Below are 17,522 nucleotides of genomic sequence, written 5' to 3'. Positions count from 1 at the left end.
TGTGCTCCACACAACAGCCCTCAGGACATTAGGAGGTCTTCCCCACTTAAAACAAATGCTACACTTTCTCTTGACTGGGGGTCAATTTGTCATGTTATCCGTTGTCACCGTATTCGCCTCTCTGATGGTTTGATGCCTCCCTACCATCCACCAGTGACTCTGCTGGTTAACAGCTATCACAAGATGGGAAGGAAAGAGGCCTCACCCAGGAGCCAACAACACTCCTGTAACCACATGCTATTTCACAGAAACTGATGACAGCGAGAGGGGAGAAGAGAGAGATTGAAGAGAGGGATATGTGGGAGGGAGAAAAAGAAGGGAGGCAGAGAAGGAAGGGTGTGTCAGGGATAGACCATTGAGAGGAGAGATGCAAGCTGGTGAAATCAAGGCTATTCTTTATGCAAAATTTACATCAATGGCTGGATTCTGGATTTTTTGTTGTTATTCTGTCTCGCACTGTTCAAATAAACCTACCATTAAAATTATAGACTGATCATTTCTTTGTCAGTGGGCAAACGTACAAAATCAGCAGGGGATCAAATACTTTTTTCCCTCACTGTACACTACCATTCAAAAATTTGGGTTCACTTAGAAATGTCCTTGTTTTTGAAAGAAAAGCAAAAAATTTTGTCCATTAAAATAACATCAAATCAATCAGAAATACAGTGTAGACATTGTTAATGTTGTAAATGGAAACGGCTGATTTTTTATGGAATATCTACATAGGCGTACAGAGGCCCATTATCAGCAACCATCACTCCTGTGTTCCAATGGCACGTTGTGTTAGCTAATCCAAGTTTAGCATTTTAAAAGGCTAATTGATCATTAGAAAACCCTTTTGAAATTATGTTAGCACAGCTGAAAACTGTTGTGCTGATAAACGAAGCAATAAAACTGGTCTTCTTTAGACTAGTTGAGTATCTGGAGCATCAGCATTTGTGGGTTCGATTACAGGCTCAAAATGGCCAGAAACAAAGAACTTTCTTCTGAAACTCATCAGTCTATTCTTGTTCTGAGTATTCCATGTGAGAAATTGCCAAGAAATTGAAGATCTCGTACAACGCTGTGTACTACTCCCTTCACAGAACAGCGCAAACTGGTTTTAACCAGAATAGAAAGAGGAGCGGGAGGCCCCAGTGCACAACTGAGCAAGAGGACAAGTACATTAGAGTATCTAGTTTGAGAAACAGACGCCTCACAAGTCCTCAACTGGCAGCTTCATTAAATAGTACTCGCAAAACACCAGTCTCAACGTCAACAGTGAAGAGGCGACTCCGGGACGCTGGCCTTCTAGGCAGAGTTGCAATGAAAGAGCCATATCTCAGACTGGCCAATAAAAAGAAAAGATTAAGATGGGCAAAAGAACACAGAGGAACTCTGCCTAGAAGGCCAGCATCCCGGAGTCGCCTCTTCACTGTTGACGTTGAGACTGGTGTTTTGCTGGTACTATTTAATGAAGCTGCCATTCTACACTATATTTCTGATCAATTTGATGTTGTTATTTAAATGACAAAAAATGTGCTTTTATTTAAAATACAAGGACATTTCTAAGTGACCTCAACATTTTGAACGGTAGTGTTTATATTTTGTGTACTATGTAAAAACCTGCACTGGTACATACCCTACCTTGCACAAGATATGTATAATGGCACAAGTTAGGACATGTTTGGAGGGTTACCTCTCAGGCCGGGTGTATGAGGCCACTGAGTCCAGCGGGGGGAGAGGATCGAACCCCATCACCGACTGAGTGGTCACCTCCTGGGAGAGAACACACACAACTCACCATTACAGTAAACATATTGAAGGCCTATCCTCACTACCACTCTGTTACTGATGTAATTGTCATGCATCCAAAACATCAACGTTGATCTTGTTTGTGTTATGAGGACCTCTCGATGAGGAGGTCCAATCATTATATTTGATTGGGTTCTTCATGGAACCAATAAGGTTCCATGCCAGTTGTTAATTCTCTCTTTGAACTAGAGGACTACATTCTCAGCATAATTTGGCATGCTCTGTACTGTAGTGGTTGTGTACGTGTATGCTACTCTCCTGCAAACCACATTTACTCTGTGGGACGTTTCATGTTATACAGATATAGGATATACAGTTGGGGAAAAAAGTATTTGATCCCCTGCTGATTTTGTACGTTTGCCCACTTACAAAGAAATGATCAGTCTATAATTTTAATGGTAGGTGTATTTGAACAGTGAGAGACAGAATAACAAACAAAAAAATCCAGAAAAACGCATGTCAAAAATTTTATAAAATGATTTGCATTTTAATGAGGGAAATACGTATTTGACCCCTCTGCAAAACATGACTTAGTACTTGGTGGCAAAACCTTTGTTGGCAATCACAGAGGTCAGACGTTTCTTGTAGTTAGCCACCAGGTTTGCACACATCTCAGGAGGGATTTTGTCCCACTCCTCTTTGCAGATCTTCTCCAAGTCATTAAGGTTTTGAGGCTGACGTTTGGCAACTCGAACCTTCAGCTCCCTCCACAGATTTTCTATGGGATTATGGTCTGGAGACTGGCTAGGCCACTCCAGGACCTTAATGTGCTTCTCCTTGAGCCACTCCTTTGTTGCCTTGGCCATGTGTTTTTGGTCATTGTCATGCTGGAATACCCATCCACGACCCATTTTCAATGAGCTGGCTGAGGGAAGGATGTTCTCACCCAAGATTTGACTCTACATGGCCCCGTCCATCGTCCCTTTGATGTAGTGAAGTTGTCCTGTCCCCTTAGCAGAAAAACACCCCCAAAGCATAATGTTTCCACCTCCATGTTTGACGGTGGAGATGGTGTTCTTGGGGTCATAGGCAGCATTCCTCCTCCTCCAAACATGGCGAGTTGAGTTGATGCCAAAGAGCTCCATTTTGGTCTCACCTGACCACAACACTTTCACCAGTTGTCCTCTGAATCATTCAGATGTTCATTGGCAAACTTCAGACGGGCATGTATATGTATTCTTGAGCAGGGGGACCTTGCGGGCGCTGCAGGATTTCAGTCCTTCACGGCGTAGTGTGTTACCAATTGTTTTCTTGGTGACTATGGTCCCAGCTGCCTTGAGATCATTGACAAGATCCTCCCGTGTAGTTCTGGGCTGATTCCTCACCATTCTCATGATCATTGCAACCCCACGAGGTGAGATCTTGCATGGAGCCCCAGGCCGAGGGATATTGACAGTTCTTTTGTGTTTCTTCCATTTGCGAATAATCGCACCAAATGTTGTCACCTTCTCACCAAGCTGCTTGGCGATGGTCTTGTAGCCCATTCCAGCCTTGTGTAGGTCTACAATCTTATAACATTTTAAACATGCGTTTTCTGGATTTTTTTGTTGTTATTCTGTCTCTCACTGTTCAAATAAACCTACCATTAAAATTATAGACTGATCCTTTCTTTATCAGTGGGCAAACGTACAAAATCAGCAGGGGATCAAATACTTTTTCCCCCCACTGTACAGTGTACAGAATGAATGAATACAACTATTCATGATCATGTGGTAAAGCAGTAAGGAAATTATACTATGACTAGATTAGTCACTCTATTCCCCTATATACTGTGTGCTACTATTGACCAGGGTTATGGCTGGTCAAAAGTCATGCAATATAAGGGGATAGGGTGCTATATGAGACCCAGACATAATAATAGAGTAAAGCTGGTTGCCAAATCTGTTTCTGATTGAACAAACAACAAACAGCATGACAATGGATGACTGGGCTAAATCAGAAACAGAACTGGTGACCAGGGTATAGTAGAGTGGCTGTTGCCTGAGTCTCTCACCAGCGGTAGAGTGGAGGTGGCCTCTTTGATTTCAGACAGGATGACGTGGCGATGGATGTTCAGGGGGGCACTCTGGTACCTCTGCTTCCTCCTAGGGGGGTGGAGGAGACAGGAGGGGAAACCAAAGTCAGAGACACATAGGCCAGGGCCTCCCAAGTGGTGCAGCAGTCTAAGGCACTGCACCGCAGTGCTTGAGGCGTAACTACAGCCCCGGTTCGATCCCAGGCTGTGTCACAGCCAGCCGTGACCGGGAGACCCATGAGGTGGCGCACAATTGACCCAGCTTCGTCCGGGTTAGGGGAGGGTTTGGCTGGCCGGGATCACAAAAAAGGGGTAAAAGTACAACAAATATATACTGCTCAAAAAAATAAAGGGAACACATAAATAACACATCCTAGATCTGAATGAAAGAAATAATCTTATTAAATACTTTTTTCTTTACATAGTTGAATGTGCTGACAACAAAATCACACAAAAATAATCAATGGAAATCCAATTTATCAACCCATGGAAGTCTGGATTTGGAGTCACACTCAAAGTTAAAGTGTAAAACCACACGACAGGCTGATCCAACTTTGATGTAATGTCCTTAAAACAAGTCAAAATGAGGCTCAGTAGTGTGTGTGGCCTCCACGTGCCTGTATGACCTCCCTACAACGCCTGGGCATGCTCCTGATGAGGTGGCGGATGGTCTCCTGAGGGATCTCCTCCCAGACCTGGACTAAAGCATTCACCAACTCCTGGACAGTCTGTGGTGCAACGTGGCATTGGTGGATGGAGCGAGACATGGTGTCCCAGATGTGCTCAATTGGATTCAGGTCTGGGGAACGGGCGGGCCAGTCCATAGCATCAATGCCTTCCTCTTGCAGGAACTGCTGACACACTCCAGCCACATGAGGTTTAGCATTGTCTTGCATTAGGAGGAACCCAGGGCCAACCGCACCAGCATATGGTCTCACAAGGGGTCTGAGGATCTCATCTCGGTACCTAATGGCAGTCAGGCTACCTCTGGCGAGCACATGGAGGGCTGTGCGGCCCCCCAAAGAAATGCCACCCCACACCATGACTGACCCACCGCCAAACCGGTCATGCTGGAGGATGTTGCAGGCAGCAGAACATTCTCCACGGCGTCTCCAGACTCTGTCACGTCTGTCACGTGCTCAGTGTGAACCTGCTTTCATCTGTGAAGAGCACAGGGCGCCAGTGGCGAATTTGCCAATCTTGCTGTTCTCTGGCAAATGCCAAATGTCCTGCACGGTGTTGGGCTGTAAGCACAACCCTCACCTGTGGACGTCGGGCCCTCATACCACCCTCATGGAGTCTGTTTTTGACCGTTTGAGCAGACACATGCACATTTGTGGCCTGCTGGAGGTCATTTTGCAGGGCTCTGGCAGTGCTTCTCCTGCTCCTCCTTGCACAAAGGCGGATGTAGCGGTCCTGCTGCTGGGTTGTTGCCCTCCTACGGCCTCCTCCACGTCTCCTGATGTACTGGCCTGTCTCCTGGTAGCGCCTCCATGCTCTGGACACTACCCTGACAGACACAGCAAACCTTCTTGCCACAGCTCGCATTGACGTGCCATCCTGGATGAGCTGCACTACCTGAGCCACTTGTGTGGGTTGTAGACTCCGTCTCATGCTACCACTAGAGTGAAAGCACCGCCAGCATTCAAAAGTGACCAAAACATCAGCCAGGAAGCATAGGAACTGAGAAGTGGTCTGTGGTCCCCACCTGCAGAACCACTTCTTTATTGGGGGTGTCTTGCTAATTGCCTATAATTTCCACCTGTTGTCTATTCCATTTGCACAACAGCATGTGAAATTTATTGTCAATCAGTGTTGCTTCCTAAGTGGACAGTTTGATTTCACAGAAGTGTGATTGACTTGGAGTTACATTGTGTTGTTTAAGTGTTCCCTTTATTTTTTTGAGCAGTGTATATTAATAATAATAATAATAATAATAAAATAAAAAGAGACATAAGCCAATATGCCTCATTTCAGGAGGACCCCTCTCTATGTAACCTCTCTCTTCTCCACTCGTGAGGGGTCATTCAGATGACTCTGATTAACATGGGGTTAACAGATATACAGTACAAACACTGACCCTAACCTCGGCAGCCTAGGTGCAAGTGGGAAACGGAGAAATCGATTGACAGACCGTTAAGCAGGGTGAGAGAGGGGGGAAAAAATAAAGGGATATGTGGGGTGAGAGAAGGAAAAGGAAAGACAACGTGGGAGAGGGTTAAGTAGGGATGAGCGAGCAGAAGGAGAAAGGGTTAAGAGGAGTTAAGAGTAAATGTTGGTGGATAAGGCCCATTTGAGGCAAAGGTAGATGATTGATTGGACTACAATGGTGGATCCTACTGGGTGGTGGGGATGAGGGGTAGGCTTAGAGAGCTTGGGGGTGTACATTTTATTCCAGGGTTAGGTTCAGACTTTTTACCTTGGCTTTGCTCCTTTGATATTTCTTTTTGATCCTAACAAACTCTCAAAGCCCTGCCGGTGACAAGCATACCCATAACATGATGCTGCCACCACAATACTTGAAAATACAGTGGGTTTCACTCTGTGTTGTGTTGTATTGGACCCAAGCCTGTAGTTTTTAATTCAGGCAAAAAAGCACAATACTTTGCCGTGTTGTCTTCCAGTACTACTTAACGGCCTTGTTGCAAACAGAATGAATGATTTGAAGTCGACTGTACCACAGGCTTCATTCTTTTCACTTTGTCATACATGTCAGATATGTGGAGTGAATGCAATGTGGTTTATCCTCTGTATTTTCAAAGTTATGTGCTTGCAGCATCATGTTATGGTTATGCTTGTCACCTGCAGGGACTGGGGAGTTTGTCAAGACCAAAAGAAATGTGAAAGGAGCAAAGATAAAAAGTTAAAGGAAACCCTGTCTCAGTCTTCTGAACACATAACCCTGGGAAAGACTTTTATATTTCAGCAGGACAATTACACAAATTGTAATGCCGTATTTGTAATGCCAAAGACACACCAGAATGGCTTTCCAAGAGGTGTTGAGTGTTCCTGAATGGTCCAGTCTCAGTCCTAATTTAAATCTGCTTGAAAATCAGAGACAAGGTTTGAATATTGCTGTCCATCAATGACTTCCAACCAAATTTACTGAGCTTGAGCGAATTTGGAAAGAAAACAATGGATATATGTAGCCCTAACATCTGTTCAAAGTTGGTAGATTCCTATTCCAAATGTTTTTTCAGCCAAATGTGCTTCCACCAAGTATTAACCCTGGGGTGTGAAGACATATGCAATCCAGACATCTTATTTTAATTTTATTAATTTGATAAATGTTCTATAATTTTTCTTTCACATTGGAAATGTAGAGTAGGTTGAGTACAATGGTAGAAAAACGATGTAATTTATTTTTGTATTTCATTTTAAGGCTGCAAAATGTGTAAACTGTGCAAGGGGTAAGTAGACCTTCGGAATGTTGGAGGTGAACTAGCCTGGAATCCACACTGAACATTGCTCCACTGAATCAATGAATATTACTTATTGAACAGAAATACTCAGTGTGAATTCCAGGATAGAGGTGAATGGGGTAACAAGGAACGGTTTGGACGGTTGGAAAGGTAATAATGCCAGTGGTCTAGAGTCCAAGTGGCTCTTACTTGTTTTGGCAGTCCTCCACCAGAGGGTCTTTAGTGTCGACTCGTCGTAACACCTCCCTCACACACTCCTCCAGCCACAGCAGGACCCCTCCCTCCCTCCACAGGGTGTGTGTCCGCCCCACGTACAGAGACACCAGTTCAGCCAGGGCAGGAGACTGCCTAGAAAGAGGGAAAGAGATGGGAGGAAGGAACAATTCAATTTGTCACTCTAATACAATTTCATGCCAATAAATAATGATTCAATTCCATTAGGCTGACTGACACAGAAGATGTGCATAAAGGGAAGACATGACAGACAGGGAGACATGATGCCTCGGTTGAAGCAGATGTTTTACCCCAACTGGCTTCTGGGTCCAAAGAAGTCATGTGACGATACAGCAGCGTCTGGCTGCACTGTGCACAGGTCCAACAGAGGCATCAACACTGGGGAACACACAAACAAATCAGGCATAGGTCTCTTTTCTCTGTGTGTGTGTGTGTGTGTGTGTGTGTGTGTGTGTGTGTGTGTGTGTGTGTGTGTGTGTGTGTGTGTGTGTGTGTGTGTGTGTGTTCTATATAAGCATCCATGGTGGAACACATTCTGATGGCTGTCCCTCTCAGGCCTGTGTGTGTGTGTGACTTTAACCTCCAGGGAACATGATGAGAGCGTTCTGCAGCAGCAGGTCAGCCTTGTGTTTGAGCCTTTCCCTCTCCTCTGACTCAGTCTGATCCTCCTGACTCAGGTGGAAGTGGCTCAGAGCCACAGAGAAGGCAAAGTTTGGCAACTGGGACAGGTTCCTGTGCACCTGGGAAACACACACACACAGGAATCAGACAATACACACACAGAAATCACACACACACTGGTATGAGGTCACACACACACAGGGAAAATCTTGCGCACACACTCGTCTCACCTCCCAATCCTGGTATAGCCGGAGGAGAAAGTTGTACTCTCGTGAGCGCAGGGAGAGGAAGTCAATGAGCAGAAGCATACAGAGGGGATCACTGTCGGGGTCCAGACTTGGGAGAGAAAGGATATGACGGAATAAAACACACAACAGCTCCTCTTCTTCAATGAATACTTAATTCAGTTTCGCCTACATAACTAAGACCACATAACTGCTATATAAATAAACATTACAGAAATAAAATAAATGGTTTCTTTATTAACAGCGGACCCATGACAACCCGTGACCAGAATCTGTGTCATTGCTGGAAACACTCAATATCCTGGGGATCCTAAATACAGTGACACTATACATAATGGAAATGGAGGCACTGTGCTTTTACTGGTATTTCAAGCTTCATTCAGTAGTGTTGCTGCAGGTAGAAAATCCTAGGAAATGTTATTTAATTGACACTGTCTCCAATCAATCAATGCCTGGTTGTGCGTGTGATATTATTATTTACTATAATTTGGCAGGGAATACTATTTGTAGATCAGTGATTCTACACCTTATTTTGCTCAAGCTGATCCTCTCCAACAGACTTGGAAGTTGTAGCTAAAAATTGGTCAATTAGGGGCAGTTAAAGGGTTGATTAAATGAAACCAACCATTGAAATACACTGTATGTAATTCAGGGGGTATCCCCAACAGATCCAAACCCGGATCCAGCGACTATAAAATCAACACCTGTTGGCCTGACAGTCACTGGGTTTGTGGATTTGCGTTTGAGTCCCGGTCGGGGCTACCCTCCAAATTCACTACATTGGTGTCAGAAGTGGGATGGTGCCCATGAGGCCATCGAGTGTCATGTACTCGTGAGGGAGTTGGTATAGCTTGGGGACACACTCTCCCGAAGGAAGGGGGTAGTGAAGCGACAATAACCCAACACCTAGCGAGCTCATCAAGAGGTTCGGGGTTCGGACCTCTTGGGAGTAACAGGTGAAGGGGTTGGCTTGGCAGTCGCTGGACCCGGGTTCAAGTCCCAGTCAGATATTGATTGGAGACAGCTTGTGTCAATGAAATAACATTTCCTAAGATTTTCTACCTCCATCAACACTATTGGATAATGCTGGAAATACCGGTAAAAGCACAGTGAATCCATTTCCGCAACAAAAAGCAGGGCCCTGTATGTGGTATATGACAGAGCTGCTGCGGGCAGCAGGGCTGTTCATCTGGTATTCCTATCAGTCATCTACTGAAGCAGAGATAAGGACCTCCTGATCATAACACAGCAGGCCTGAGAGGGACAGCCGTCACAATGTGTTCCACCGTGGATGCTTATACAGAGCAGACACACACCACCATGAGGGGAGGAAGCCGGTGTTTGAGGGGAGGAAGCCAGTGTTTGAGGGGAGGAAGCCAGTGTTTGAGGGGAGGAAGCCAGTGTTTGAGGGGAGGAAGCCAGTGTTTGAGGGGAGGAAGCCAGTGTTTGAGGGGAGGAAGCCAGTGTTTGACGGAAATCATAAATAAACACTGAGTATACAAAACATTAGGAACACCTTAATATTGAGTTGCACCCGCTTTTGCTGAAAGTGTTCCACACATATGCTGGCCCATGTTGACTCCAATGCTTCCCACAGTTTTGTCAAGTTGGCTGGATGTCATTTGGGTGTTGGACCATTGTTGATACACATAGGAAACTGTTGAGCGTGAAAAACCCAGCAGCGTTGCAGTTCTTGACACACTTAAACAGGTGTGCCTGGCACCTACTACGATACCCCATTCAAAGGCACTTAAATCTTTTGTCTTGCCCATTCACCCTCTGAATGGCACACACACAAGTCATGTCTCAATTGTCTCAAGGCTTAAAAATCATTCTTTAACCTGTCTACTCCCCTTCAATAAATGACATCAATAAGGGGTCATAGCTTTCACCTGGTCAGTCTATGTCATGGAAAGAGCAGGTGTTCATAATGTTTTGTACACCATGCCCACCACATCCTAGATAAGATAAAGGTTAAAGGCCTAAGACACAGGGCCGAGGCAGATGAATGTGTAATAATAGTGTGTGGCCTGTCCCATGGGTGTTGTTCTGTCCTACTGCTTAGACAGGTTTAATGACCAGTAATGGAATGCAGCCACCCTGATCCATTTAGACGAGTCATTCCTGGGTAAGATATGGACATCTGACTCAAGTGTTATGTTTGTTTAGTTGATATGAAGTGTGGTAAGACCTTTATTATTATAATATATGAGAAGGAATCTTTATAAGAGGAAATTTTAGATAACAATTGGGATCGGGCACAGATTAGCACAGCGCAGCCTTGTGCCATTTAATAAACTACAAATATCACATCATTAATATATTTAATTTAATTGATTTAACAATCTGTTTTTATACTTTATATATATATATATACACATGCACACACTACATATATATACACACATGCACACACTACATGCTTGTCGAACATCCCATTCCAAAATCATGGGAATTAATATGGAGTTGGTCCCCCTTTACTGTTATAACAGCCTCCACTCTTCTAAGAAGGCTGTCCACTAGATGTTGGAACATTGCTGCGGGGACTTGCTTCCATTCAGCCACAAGAGCATTAGTAAGATTGTACACTGATGTTAGGCAAATAGGCCTGGCTCGCAGTCAGCGTTCCAATTCATCCCAAAGGTGTTCGATGGAGTTGAGGTCAGGGCTTTGTGCAGGTCAGTCAAGTTCTTCCACACCGATGTCGACAAAACATTTACGTATGGACCTCGCTTTGTGCACAGGGGCATTGTCATGCTGAAACAGGAAAGGGCCTTCCCCAAACTGTTGCCACAAAGTTGGAAGCAAGTTAAGATTTCCCTTCATTGGAACTAAGGGGCCTAGCACGAACCATGAAAAACAACCCCAGACCATTATTCCTCCTCCCCCAAACTGTACAGTTGGCACTATGCATTGGTGCAGGTAGCGTTTTCCTGGCATCCGCCAAACCCAGATTTGTCTGTCGGACTGCCAAATGGTAAAAGCATGATTCATCACTCCGGAGAATGCATTTCCACCGCTCCATAGTCCAATGGCATGAGCTTTACTCTACTCCAGCCGACGCTTGGCATTGCACATGGTGATCTTAGGCTTGTGTGCGGCTGCTCTGCTATGGAAACCCATAGCAGCTTCAGCACTTGGCGGACCTGTTCTGTGAGCTTGTATGGCCTACCACTTTGAGGATGAGCCGTTGTTGCTCCTAGACGTTTCCACTTCACAAGAACAACACTTACAGTTGACCGGGGCCGCTCTAGCAGAGCAGAAATTATATAAACTGACTTGTTGGAAAGGTGGCATCCTATGACAGTGGATTGTTGAAGTCACTGAGCTCTTCAGTAAGGCCATTCTACTGTCAATGTTTGTCTATGGAGATTGCATGACTGTGTGCTCGGTTTTATACACCTGTTGCAACATGCAACAATTTCAAAGATTTTACTGAGTTACAGTTCATATAAGGAAATCAGTCAATTGAAATAAATGTATTAGGCCCTAATCTACATAAAAAAAATTATAATATTTAAATGCACACACTATTTGTCTTGATCTGCACTGTTTGTCTTTCTTGTGCGAATAAATAAAAAACAGTCCGTCGCTGTACTTCTTTCCATTATGCAATTCACACCTTCCCTCTACCCCGGACACCTGGGGTGCACACTGTGCGCACACACACACACACACAGTCTCCCATGTACCTCAGGATGAGTCTGCAGTACTCCAGGGCTGTCCGGGGGCATCCCCTCCTCTCCAGGAACATCATGTGCTTATAAACAGCCAAGTAGAATGCCCTGCAGAGAGGATAAATATACAGACAAAGGAGAGACATATAAACCTTATCAAATCATAAATTCAATGGAACTTTAAGAGAAAGGCCCTTGCATAAAAGCGTTTGTGGATTGACCTGAATAGCAGAGATTTATTATCTAACCTGTTTTCTGGTCGCAGGTAGTCCAGTCTGCTGGTTCCTGACGTCAGGCTGCACACAGGGTGGAATGCACACTCAAAGCTGTACAGGGCGCGCTCTGGAACACACACACACACACCACACAGTCATTTATCAAAGACAAGTGAAAATATAGAACTTTAGCCAGCACTACCTGGCTGCTAAACAGTCTCAGTGATTCTCAATTGGTAGATCACCATACCCTCCTCCATGCTCCTTCCACCTGCCTTTGTTTGTCTTTTGTAAAAACATAAATGTCTCCCTCTGCTGGAAGGCATGAAAACAGCTTTAAGTGAAACCACTCACCTTCTCCCTTGCAAGTCCCAGTGTCAACTACTACATCAACAAGACTAGCTACCTAGAGGTAGCAGCATTTCTCATTGGTCAAAACACTGGTAGGATCCCAATGTACTAAGCCCTTGCAAACTAAGACTATACATCTGTATAAAAAAATTCTAGAGCTGCTGTAATGAGTTGATTTGAGTAGGACCTCATTAACATGATCAGGAGCAGTTGACAGGACGAGAGGGGCGACACCCACAAGAATCTTGACATGCACCTTCAAATGACTATATCTGAACAATCAGTGGGTTGTTTGAATGTATTGTGTACAGTGCAAACATGTGGCTAGATAACCAATAAATATTTAGATGGGTTCAATTCAGTTACATGTGGTTGAAAATGTACTTTCACATTGGAGGTCAGAGAGAAGTCACTGTAAATGGAAGCTGCTTTTGCTTGCCCTCTGTATTGATGTGATTTAGCCCTGACCAAAGCATGCTCTGCTCAAACCTTAACTGTATTTATCAACTCATTTATAGATGATGATAGCAGGCTAGTAGCGACAGGCTTGGAGTAACAGTATGTTAACATTTCCTGCCTAAATGCATTACCTGAGGAATCTGAAATACCCTACTTTGCATGCTGGCCCCTTGTTCTTTTTTCCCAATTTAGAGTCTTTCAGAGAATAAACATGCTGTAGATACAGCAGACTCAATTTAACTATTAAACCTTATCTAGATCAATTGCATAAGGCAGAGGTTCTTAAGCTTTTTCAGCGCAAGACCCAAACAAGAAATTTACTGTCCTCGAACCACCCAAATTAAGAAGAAATAGTGTGTGAATAAATGTTTACTCCTAACTCGCGACCCACCACTCACATGCTCAGGGCCTACTTCGGGTTCCAAACCATAGTTGAAGAAACCCTGGCATCAGGTAATATATGACATACTAGAGCAGTGTGTGGTATAGGTATGTGTATCAAATAACCTATTAAACAGAGGACACCGATGTTTATCAAGAATAATGTTACATAAACTTATTCCAACTATTTATCTGGGACCTAGATTAAATTGTATAAGGGTCCAAGGAAACATACCAAAGGGGTCTCAAGACACATTTACAAACCTTGAGCAAGAGGATACAGCAGAGAGGATCCCCAACTAACCAATCAGAGCTTTGAGTATGACCCTCCTTGCCAACCAGAGCAAAGACAGGAGTCCCACTCACCAATCAGGTCCCTGACACTCACCGATTAGGTCCCTGGCCATTTCCTGGTCCTCCTGTATGCGGCAGACATCAGAGAGTTGCAGCAGGGAGTCAATGTGGTAGGGGTTCATCTGTAGCAGGGCCTGGGGAGAGGGTAGGGTGGGGGTGGACAGGGTGGGGGAGACAGGGAGGGGGTGGGGGAGACAGTGGGAGAGGAAGACGGGGAGAGAGTGGGGTGGACAGGGGGAGTTTGGGGTAGACAGGGAGAGGGAGACAGGGAGAGGGGGGGAGGTTGTGGAGACGGGGAGGTTGGGGAGACAGGGGGACAGGGGGAGAGTGAGGGACATGGGGGAGGGATGGGGAGACAGGAAGAGGGTAGGGGAGACGGGGAGGGAGATGGGGGAGGATGGGATGGACAGGGGCAGGGTGGGGAGGGTGGGGAGGGTGGGGGTGACAGGAGAAGGGTGGGGGGGACAGGTGGGGAAGACAGGGAAAGGGGTGGGGGAGTTATGGGGGAGACAGGGAGGAGGATCACCGTTTGTCTAAAGATTAGAAACCATGTATGTCCTCAACCTGAAATTTCAACTGAATTTACCTCTAGTTTCTCATGCCGTGACCTAGAATCTTAGTCAGGATTTATCTAGAATCTAAATTAATGCGTATCAGTTGTCCTAGATATTTGAGACATGCATCACGGCTTTGCTGATCAATCTCCCTGAGTCCGTGGGTGTAGCCTTACCACAATGTTGTTGGGATCCATGGACTCCACTGAGTCCAGGAACTTGAACTGAATCTGCTGGTAGTCCCGGCTGTGCTCGAAGGTGAAGTACTGTAGACCATCCCTGGACTCCCGTAGGGTCATTGAGATACCTGAGGGGGGAAATATTACGGACAGTATTATTCTATGTGAGTTTCATGCAATGACGTATATAAACCCTGGATTGCTGATGCTATGTATTGCCCATTCAGATGCTAAGTTTCTACAACTGGGTCCTGGACTTCCTGAAAGGCAGCCCCCAGGTGGTGAAGGTAGGAAACAACACCTCCACTTCACTTATCCTCAACACTGGGGCCCCACAAGGGTGCGTGCTCAGCCCCCTCCTGTACTCTCTGTTCACTCATGATTGCATGGCCAAACACACCTCCAACTCAATCATCAAGTTTGCGGACGACACAACAATAGTAGGCTTGATTACCAACAATGATGAGACAGCCTACAGGGAGGATGTGAGGGCTCTGGGAATGTGGTGCCAGGAAAATAACCTCTCACTCAACGTCAACAAAACAAAAGAAGCTGATCATGGACTTCAGGAAACAGCAGAGGGAGCACCCCCCCTATCCACAGACAGGACCGCAGTGGTGAAGGTGGAAAGCTTCAAGTTCCTCGGCGTACACATCACTGACAAACTGAAATGGTCCACCCACACAGACAGTGTGGTGAAGAAGGCGCAGCAGCACCTCTTCAACCTCAGGAGGGTGAAGAAATGTGGCTGGGCACCTAAAACTTTTACAGATGCACAATTGAGAGCATCCCGTCAGGCTGTATCACCGCTTGCTACGGCAACTACACCGCCCGCAAACTCAGGGCTCTCCAGAGAGTGGTGCGGTCTGCCCAACACATCACCAGGGGCAAACGACCTGCCCTCCAGGACACCTACAGCACACAATGTCACAGGAAGGCTAAAAAGATCATCAAGGACAACAACCATCTGAGCCACGGCCAGTTCACCCCACCATCATCCAGAAGGTAAGATCAGTACAGGTGCATCAAAGCTGGGACTGAGTGACTGAAAAACAGCTTCTATCTCAAGGCCATCAGACTGTTAAATAGCCATCACTAGCACATTAGAGGCTGCTGCCTATATACATAGACTTGAAATCACTGGCCACTTTAATAATGTTTACATATTTTTAACATTACTCATCTCATATGTATATACTGTATTCTATCCTACTGTATCTTAGTCTATGCCACTCTGACATTTATATATTCTTAATTACATTCCTTTAATTTGTTTGTATTGTTGTGAAATTGTTATATATTACTTGTTAGATATTACTTGTTAGATATTATTGCACTGTTGGAGCTAGAAACACAAGCATTTCTCGACACCTGCAATAACATCTGCTAAACATGTGTATGTGATCAATAAAATGTGATTTGAAGCCACCAGTCGGCAATATTGGCCTTCCCTAGTAGGAGCAGTCCTCCACATGAATGAATGGAATTCGACAGTATTTCAATTAAAAGGACAAAATGACATGTATTTAAATATTTTGTTGTTGTAGTGGAGACAGTAACATTAGTACCACCAAAAAAAATGCTTTAAGGAAAATGTTATATATTTTTTCATTTTTATGTTTAGCTCACATAATACAACCTAAAGGTATGCATTAGAGTGTCTGTATTAGAATAAATCCAAAACGAATATAGACAATAATAAATGCATTTCAAGAGCTTCCAAAATCCAACATTTTTACAATTGAGGAGGAGTACCAAGATGGCTGCGCGGTGGCTTCAATACAGCGCCCCATCAGTCATCCAGGATCTATACACATTATTGGTTAAATGTGTATACAGTTGCAGTATGTTGAAATTGCATTAATTTGATATAGATGTGCATGTGGAATAAAGATAATGATAAGTCAATTCGATATAGATATACAGTGCATTCGGAAAGTATTCAGACCCCTTGACTTTTTCCATATTTTGTTACATTACAGCCTTATTCAAAAATGGATTAAATTGTTTTTCTCATCAATCTACACACAATACCCCATAATGACAAAGCAAAAACAGGTTTTTAGAAATATCACATTTACATAAGTATTCAGACCCTTTACTCAGTACTTTGTTGAAGCTTACAGAGATTACAGCTGAGTCTTCTAGGGTATGATGCTACAAGCTTGGCACACCTGTATTTGGGGAGTTTCTCCCATTCTTCTCTGTAGATCCTCTCAAGCTCTGTCAAGTTGGATGGGGAGCGTCGCTGCACAGCTAATTTCAGGTCTCTCCAGAGGTTCGATTGGGTACAAGTCCAGGCTCTGGCTGGGCCATTCAAGGACATTCAGAGACTTGCCCCGAAGCCACTCCTGTGTTGTCTTGTCTGTGTGCTTATGGCTCTTGTCCTGTTGGAAGGTGAACCTTCACCCCAGTCTGAGGTCCTGAGCGCTCTGGAGCAGGTTTTCATTAAGGATCTCTCTGTACTTTGCTCCGTTCATCTTTCCTGTGACTAGCCATCCAGTCCCTGCCACTGAAAAACATCCCCACATCATGATGCTGCCACCAGAATGCTTCACCATAGTAATGGTGCCAGGTTTCCTCCAGACTTGACGCTTGGCATTCAGGCCAATCTTGGTTTCATCAGACCAGAGAATCTTTTCTCATGGACTGAGAGTCTTTAGGTGCCTTTTGGCAAACTCCAAGTGGGCTGTCATGTACTTCCATTTGGCCACTCTACCATAAAGGTCTGATTGTAGAAATGTTTTGGTATCCTTCCCCAGATCTGTGCCTCGACACAATCCTGTCTCGGAGCTCTACAGACAATTCCTTCAACCTCATGGCTTGGTTTTTGCTCTGACATGCACTGTAAACTGTGGGACCTTTTATAGACAGGTGTGTGCCTTTCCAAATCATGTCCAATCAATTGAATTAACCACATGTGGACTCCAATCATGTTGTAGAAACACCTCAAGGATGATCAATGGAAACAGGATGCACCTGAGCTCAATTTTGAGTCTCATAGCAAAGGGTCTGAATACTT

At 44.7% G+C, this 17,522-nt stretch overlaps 1 protein-coding gene across 2 annotated transcripts in view; it reads right to left on the bottom strand.

Moving 5' to 3' along the window:
- Window positions 1–17,522, bottom strand: part of LOC115203157 (transcription factor 25) — a 32,372-nt gene that overhangs the window by 9,154 nt on the left and 5,696 nt on the right. For both annotated transcript variants that reach the window (XM_029767576.1, XM_029767577.1), the window contains exons 7-16: window positions 14,498–14,628; window positions 13,802–13,901; window positions 12,256–12,349; window positions 12,023–12,115; window positions 8,316–8,421; window positions 8,045–8,204; window positions 7,755–7,842; window positions 7,420–7,578; window positions 3,788–3,878; window positions 1,679–1,758 (exon numbers count right to left, since the gene is read on the bottom strand). In XM_029767576.1, the coding sequence (XP_029623436.1) occupies window positions 1,679–1,758; window positions 3,788–3,878; window positions 7,420–7,578; window positions 7,755–7,842; window positions 8,045–8,204; window positions 8,316–8,421; window positions 12,023–12,115; window positions 12,256–12,349; window positions 13,802–13,901; window positions 14,498–14,628 (1,102 nt within the window). The remainder of the gene's footprint in view (window positions 1–1,678; window positions 1,759–3,787; window positions 3,879–7,419; window positions 7,579–7,754; window positions 7,843–8,044; window positions 8,205–8,315; window positions 8,422–12,022; window positions 12,116–12,255; window positions 12,350–13,801; window positions 13,902–14,497; window positions 14,629–17,522) is intronic.

This window comes from Salmo trutta, chromosome 12 (genome assembly GCF_901001165.1).
Source record: "Salmo trutta chromosome 12, fSalTru1.1, whole genome shotgun sequence".
Lineage (NCBI taxonomy): Eukaryota > Metazoa > Chordata > Actinopteri > Salmoniformes > Salmonidae > Salmo > Salmo trutta.
The sequence above is the reverse complement of the archived record's forward strand: the minus strand, read 5'-3'. Positions and strand labels throughout refer to the sequence as shown.